General features: G+C 36.8%; 1 protein-coding gene across 6 annotated transcripts in view; it reads left to right on the forward strand.

Annotated features, from left to right (window-relative positions):
* CSNK1G1 (casein kinase 1 gamma 1) overlaps positions 1 to 7,723 on the forward strand; it is a 153,678-nt gene that overhangs the window by 49,567 nt on the left and 96,388 nt on the right. For all 6 annotated transcript variants that reach the window (XR_896046.2, XR_002781138.1, XM_011363345.2 and 3 more), the window contains one exon: positions 3,409 to 3,806. Coding sequence is in view for 4 of the 6 variants with exons in the window: in XM_011363345.2 (XP_011361647.1) it covers positions 3,629 to 3,806 (178 nt within the window). In the remaining 2 variants the exon portion in view is untranslated. The remainder of the gene's footprint in view (positions 1 to 3,408; positions 3,807 to 7,723) is intronic.

The following is a 7,723-nucleotide window of genomic DNA, read 5'->3' on the forward strand; positions in this document are numbered from 1 at the left end:
TTTCAGGGAGTCACCAGGGCAGGGCAAATGGTGTTAGTCAGGTTAGTGGAGACTCAGATGGTTCCCGCCTGCATCTGCAAACTGGGTCAGGGGAGGGTTCAGCAAAGGAACAATGGCATCTACCTACAATTCTCTCTGAGAGAAAGCTGCCCCTCCAGCCTCTTCCTTGAAGGCGGACAATTTATTTCTTCTCCATATGTTCTGGCACCTTTTGAGCTGCTGCCCTAGCACTAGAGCTCATAATGAGTGAGTGTGTCAGTGAGTAAGTCCACTGCAGGCCATTTAAGAGGAGCTTCTGGGACTCTAGCAGCTCTTCGTCTCACTTAGCCACAATCTGCACTGGTTTTCACAGCCAGAGTTATGGGGACTTCTGTTACTGGCACTGGAACCCTGGGCTGGGGAGCCTGTGTGGGGCTGGGGAGCCTGTGTGGGGCTGGTTTCCCTCACTCCTCATGGTGGACCTCTGCAGCTGAGATATCTCTCCCAATTTTTAACTGCCACACATGGGCGCGGGGCCAGCCCATTCAGCATCTCTGCCCCTCCTACCAGTCTCAACGTGTGGCATCTTCTGTATGTCTATAGTTATAGAACTGTTCAGTTATGCTTCAGGAGATTCTCAGTGATGATTGTTCTGTGGTTTATTTATAATTTTGATGTGGAGGCAAGCACAGCATTATCCTACTCTGCCATTGTGACTGGTAATCTTGACCTAGTTCTTGAGCTAACTTTTTCATACTGGTAACTGTAAACTATTTAATATCTTTGTGTAACCGTAATACCTAATATCCTTGTAAAATGGAAATCTTGACTAGTCTAGGTCTTAACACTGTTGAATTTAAGTGCAATAATACTAGCTTCTTCCTAGGGGAATCCTAGGATTTCTTACAGTAAATTAGGGTTCTCTTTACTTTTTATTATTTGTTGTAAAATATTTGGTTATGTCACTGGGAATCTGTTTCCTGTTAAGCAAGACTGTCATAATTATTATTCAGTATATATTAAGTACCAATTATATGTAGGAAATTTAAGGAGATATGACAAAATCTCTAACTTCAAAAGTTGATAATCAAGTTGAGTATTAGAGTACATATTAATATAACCTGGCACATGGTAGATGGCACATGAGTGGTATAGATAGTGATGCTCCAAGTGTTAATGATGACTTGATTATTAAAGGTTTCACAAAGGATGTAGGATGTAAGGCCTTAAATAAGACAGAAGAGTTAAGAGGTCATTCTAGGCATAAGGGCTAAGAATGATGTTCCTTGTGTTTATGTAGTAGCTTTTTAAAACATGAATTTATATAAGGAGTTGATATTGAAGGCACTCAAATGACAAGCTGAAGAGTTTGTAATTGGGAAGGAGAAAATACTTTTGAGCAGTGGGCAGTGATAAATAAGATTTAAAATTTTTCAATTGTGTTTAGTTAGTTTGCTTTCTTAAACAAGAAGCACCACATAAAGCGGTATTGAATATTACTCATCTTTTATAATTATGGATTAAACTGCTAATGTCCCATGCATAGATTATAAAATTGATATCTTAAATGTGAGTTTTGCCATGTTTGTGGGAGGTAAAATTATTGTTCTGGTCTACAAGCAAGTGTTAAATCATCCCTTTCTCAGATCAAACCTGCTTTCTGCAGGGTTCTAACCTTGCAAGTATTATATAGTTTTTTAATGCATACATGCAAGTGTACATGAATAAGGAGAGCTGTGTGTGATTACTCCACCTAATGTTTTTGAGTACTCATTATAAAAGTAACCTCCATCTGTTAGAAAAACAGAGTGAACACAAAAAATATGAAGAACAACAGACAAGGTTTCCAAATCTTATAAATGAGGCTGTTATGTGAGTGATAATTTATGAAATTTGGGAGTTAGTTAAATATTTAGTATTGTCTAGATAGGCTAAGACATACTTTTTCTGTCCCTTTCCCTTAAAAAAGCTTAAGGGAAAGTATAGGCTGACAGTTTCTTACACGTAGATATACTCCTGCTAGTTAAGATGATATGATCTAAATAAAACATCTTAAATCATATTTCCCTTTTCTTACTAATATTGTTTGAGGAAGTTTGGGCAAACAACCAAGATAATTGGAGAATATTAGATACAATTGGAAATATGAGAAAAAAATGAAGGGAAATATAAATTTATAATGTTGCTCATGCAGGAAATCCAGTAATTGCTGATCTCTTCTGATCACCCTGATTTTTTTTAACAGAATGTACATTCTGAATGTAGATATATTGTCTTCTGAAGTCAGAGAAAAGTATTTTGTTGATGATTAGTTTTGTGGAAGCCTAAAATCATTATGCAGTTTTAATAATGCAAAGAAAATGGACAGAAATGATGAAAACAGACAGTTTATTTTAACTACTATAAGGAAGTAAATGGATTATATTCTTGGATCATTTCCCCATTTGTACAGTCAGCTCACAGGTTTGTTCCTATTCCTGTACTAGGGAATTGAAGGTGCCCATAAGGCACTAACAGTCTAGATATTTGTGCTTTATAGTATACATGCAACAGTTACCAAGCAGTTGTTCTAATTCTCTTCATCTTTACAATTTTAAAGAAAATATTTAATGAAAGTGAAACATAAGTGTTTGTTTAGTATGCGGTTGGTGATGACAGAATATTTTTCATTAAGGATACTCACCTGGATTATCAAAAATAGCATTGGAATTATCTCATTGTAAATTTTTGTCTTGGGCTCATCCCTGAATTGTAGGGATGAGTTTTTAAGACTCCGTGTTTCTTGACTTTATTTTCACTCTGGGGTTGCACACAGGATCTGCTTCAGGCACTCTGTATACTCAGTCCGCAGTGGAAACTATACCAAAAGTTAAGCTTTCCAAAGCTTTAGTTTAGGACTGCTTAGTACCACGAGGGTTTTGGAAAGTCCTTCATAGACATAACCTGTGTCAATGGAATGCCTTGGAATGCATGACTGCTGTCACTGCTTGATAAAGAGCGGGGATGGAGGAGAGGGAGGGTGAGTAGCCTCATTTCTGTTAGTTCTGTCCAAATTAAAAGGAAGAACTATTAATTTCCTTAGTTTATTTAGCTAGGCTTAACCCCCCACCATATCTTTTTCTTAGCTTGTGATGAAAAAGCCAACAAATACCTTTCTTTGGGTGATATGTATAGTAGTAGTAGAGAGCATTTTGTATTAAAGGCTTGTATGTTCCCTTAGCTGCCATGGTCTGTAGCCTATTGAGCTTATGTTACTAGCTGAATAACTAGTCCAGATGGCTAAACTGTTGGAGAATATAAAACCAAAACCTATTTCAGGCAGCTATCTACTTTACTGATATTTGGATATGATCCATTCTAATTAGTAGTAACTTTCTCAATTTATTTTAAAATTTAATTTTTAACTGTTTGTTTTTTTTCTTTACCTAGGTTACAAAATATCCTCCTATGCTTGAGACCTACAGACTACATGTCCTACAAGAACTAATCAATGGTTTTTCATCTCCTGGAGATACATTAGAAACAAATATGGTGCCAAAAGATCTTCTTATCTTTCTCTGACTACGGTTTATTTGGACATACTTTTGTATTGAAGTGAAGTGTACAGACTGAGGCTATTCACTGTGGAGAGACTCTGTCGTGTAGGATCATGGACCATCCTAGTAGGGAGAAGGATGAAAGACAACGGACAACTAAACCCATGGCACAGAGGAGTACACACTGTTCTCGACCGTCTGGCTCCTCGACATCTGGGGTTCTTATGGTGGGACCCAACTTCAGGGTTGGCAAGAAGATAGGGTGTGGGAACTTCGGAGAGCTCAGATTAGGTAAGAACTTGGTTATATCAGTGGCTTTAACTAACAACAACAGCAGCTATAATGAGCTGTGGTGTGTTTCAAGACAAGTGGTTTATAGTTTTATGGGAAATTCTCTTAAAGAAGATCTGTTATAAGAATTAAAGCAAATGTGAATGGGACTGTAGTCCTCAGTTATAATTGCTGTCCAAGGTTTATGTCTCTGTGTGATAGGCTTTAAATTTTCCACCAATTCTAAGATTTTATGATGTAGGGAGATTCACATACAGGTATCAATAAAACGAAGATTTTATTTAGTTGGTCTTTTTTTTTTAACAGACTCCCGGATATTCTAGATGCTGTTGGTCCTTGAACTACACTTTGAGAAAGGAGTTAGGCCTTGTTTTAATTCAGACTCTGCCCTGATAAGAGAGGACTACATCCTCACTCAGTAATACCCAGATTTAGTCTACAAAGATATACATCCTCTTTTGAGAGGCTTTCAAACTGATAACTACATTTGCATTTCTTCTTAGAAGTCCTAGCATGGGGATTGAGCTAGAACTTGAGAAATTATGCAATTTTATTTCCTAACCGAGGAACTAGGATTTTTTAATTTAAAATATAAATTTATGAGTGAGATGATGAATAATGACAAAATTGACCAGTTTGAAGATGTGAAATTGGGAAGAAGGTGCATTGGGTATTTATATATTGGGTATTTCTAAACCTTTTTATGGCCCTCCCTAGGTGAATGGGGAAGAGAAAATGAAAGATTTTATAAATGTATGAAGCTGGACATGAGCTTAGAGAATGTGAAGAGGTTCCCTTTTAGGGAAGAGGTTCCCTTTTTTTCAGACATTTTTTGAGGCTATGAATTACTGTGAAAGCCCATTGTAGGAGACTTAGGCCCTTGGGAGCAAAAGATGATTACTTATAGGAGCATAAGATGATTACTTGCTTGTTACCTCTGCTACTTCTGATAATTTTGCAAAAGAAGATAAAAAAGGTCTTGTTTTTGATACCCCATAAAGAGAGTCAGGGAAACATCACTACACTAGCCAGAGATCACTAGGTACAGAATCGAATTTGAGGATGCTGAGAATGAATTTATTTTTACTGGTAGAGGGCTGGCAGCCTAGAATTTTAAGACCTGACTATGATAATAAAAGGCTCTGCATATTTAGTGATGTGTTCATGTTCAGGCTAGCAAAGCCAGCAGATACTACTGAGCATCGAGGTAAGATGTGTAACTTCACACTGCTTGAGTTCCTAGCGACTACTGAATTGCTTTAGCAGCTAGTTTGGTAAATATTTATGTATTTAATGGATTAACTTTACTCTAACATCACAGTAGTACTTGAAATTAATTAGATTAGACATAAACATCCACAGAATTACTGCTGAGAGGCAGTGTATAATGCATATAAATTCATGTATTCTAAGAACATCATAAAATTGTTTAAATTGAAGAAGAAACTTGGTTGATGAAAACTGGAAATCTATTTTATTCAATTTAAGTATAGATTTGCATTATATGATCTTTAAGTTTACATAGGAATGGAAAAATTCATTCTATTAAAAGGATAAATTTATAGCTGATGAAGACTGTTGTGTTCTATTTCTTCTCATGAATCTAAGATAATGTTGTTCTTATTTTGACTTGCCTTATAGTCAGTAGAAAAACTTGTCTTTCTTTACAAGTGGTTTTATTCTTGTGTGCTTATCGGGTTTTCATTAACTCTGGGCCAATATTGTAATAGCACTGTATCTAGAAACACTATCAACAGAAACCAGGAAAGGTACTTTCAGAATCATTTGACATCTTTCTATCAAGAGGTGTGCTGTATACCCCATTCCTGTGTCCTTTTGCTTTGGTGTTCGTAAGTAGAAGATTGTGCAGACGATGGAAGATGTAAACTAGGAAATTCTAAACTCAAGGCAGATGTAAATTGGCCTCCACCAAGACTATGGCCTGCAGGGTTGTTCTTTCTTCTCCAAACTCACTTCTTTCTCTAGCCACACTGTTTGTTCTGTCCCTCAAGCAGCCAAGGGTGTTTTTACTTCAGACTTTTATTCTCTGCCTGCAGAATTTTTTCTCCCAAATTTTGCTTAGCTGTTCGCTTCTCATTCTTTAGGCCTCAGTCACCTTTATGTTACCATCTCAAAGAAACCTTCTGTGACATCCCCTACCTTCATTTTAAAATAGCTCGTTTCTCACCTAGCCACATTCTATCCTATGAAACTACTTTATTTTATTCATTGTATTATCAGTATCTGAAATAATTTTATATATTTGTTTACCTGTTAATTGTCTCTCTTTACTTGAATATAAGCCCATTGGAGGTTAGAGATTCTATCTGTATTATTTACTGTTATTATTTATAGAATGGATGGATATCCAGATGAATAGGAAAAGGAGAGGGAAAAACCATGGGCTCCATTGGCCTCCTGGTATGTGGGGTCGACGGGTAGGTAGTGGCCTTAATGTTTAGGTAGACCCCTGGATTCTAGACAGAGAACTAAAAAAGTGACTTAATGTTCAGTACATTTTGGTTCCCTGCAAATCTGTTTCCACCCCATTATCCACTTAACAAAACAGTTCTTAAGTATTTACTATCTTGCCAAACTTTGGGAAAGATACAAAAAATAATAAGATGTAGTTTCTGTCCTTAAGAATCTCATAATCTGGTGTTAGAGAAAAAAAAAATTATAATGCAAATTGGTAAGTATTATAATAGATTGCGTAAAAACTACATTGGCAGAGAAGATTAATGAAAGTTTCAGAAGGAGATATTATTTGATTGAGAGTAAGACAGGACTTCCACTGGCCAGCACAAGGAAGAAGGGCTCTCCAGCTGTTGGATACACAAACATTAGGTGTTGTGGAAGTGTTTAGCATATTATCAGGGCAGCAACTAGTTACTTATACAGGGCTGGGTTAGGGTGTGTCAAGTGAAAGAAAGTAATAGAGGCAGCTATTAGGTAGGTTGGGACAAGATTGTGAAGTGTTTGCATGGTATTAAAGCATTTGGACTTTATACTGTAGGCAGTGGAGTAGAATCATTAAGAATTTTACAATAGAAAAGTGACGTGATCCGGTTTGTAATCTAGAAAGATAATTCAGGTAGTTATAAGATTAGATCAGATAGGAAAGAGATTGACGTCTTGTGGATTTTGCTCTAATTATCGTCACATTATATTATCTTCCTCCATCTCTCTACCTCCAGACATGTTTGGCGGTAGTACTTTGCTTTATTAATCGTCATATTCTCAACTCCTTTTATTATGTATGGCATATAATGCGTAATTAAGAATGTTTGACTTTATAGTCCAGGTTAGAAATGACCAGGCCTGTCTTAGCTCTTGGTTCTGAAAACAGCAGTGAGATCGAGAGGAAAGGATGAACTAGGGAGAAATTTCAGCAGTGGACTATAGGCAGGATTCGAGGGGAAAGGGTCAAAAATGACTGAGTTTGCCAGCTTGAGGAGACCAAGTGAATGAGGAAACCTTTAATGGAGATAGGAAATACAGGACTGGAGTAGCAGTGGAGAGGACAGGTAGATAGAGTTCATGCATATAATGACTTTGAGAGGAGTATGCAGCACATACGCAGAAATATGGATCTAAGACTTAGAAAAGTTTAGGCTTGAGATAGGGATTAAGAATTTATCACTATGTAGGTGTTAAGGAACACATAGTCAGATGATGAGATGATGCTTTGTGGAGCTTGGATGACTGGGAGATTGTGCATTTAAGGGATATTGGAAAAGGAAGAGCCTGAAGAGTACAGAGGTTGAAAAGTCAAAAAAGAAGAGGTTCTAAATGGTTGAGGTATTAGCAAAGCCTTGTGCCCTAAGGTTAAGCAGGAGAGAACTAATTAATTATTGCCTTTAGAAATAAACAGCTATTTATTTCTGAGATATTTCTTTTTTCTTCTCCCTTTTGTT

The sequence above is a fragment of the Pteropus vampyrus genome, unplaced genomic scaffold (genome assembly GCF_000151845.1).
Source record: "Pteropus vampyrus isolate Shadow unplaced genomic scaffold, Pvam_2.0 Scaffold85, whole genome shotgun sequence".
In the NCBI taxonomy this organism is placed as follows: domain Eukaryota; kingdom Metazoa; phylum Chordata; class Mammalia; order Chiroptera; family Pteropodidae; genus Pteropus; species Pteropus vampyrus.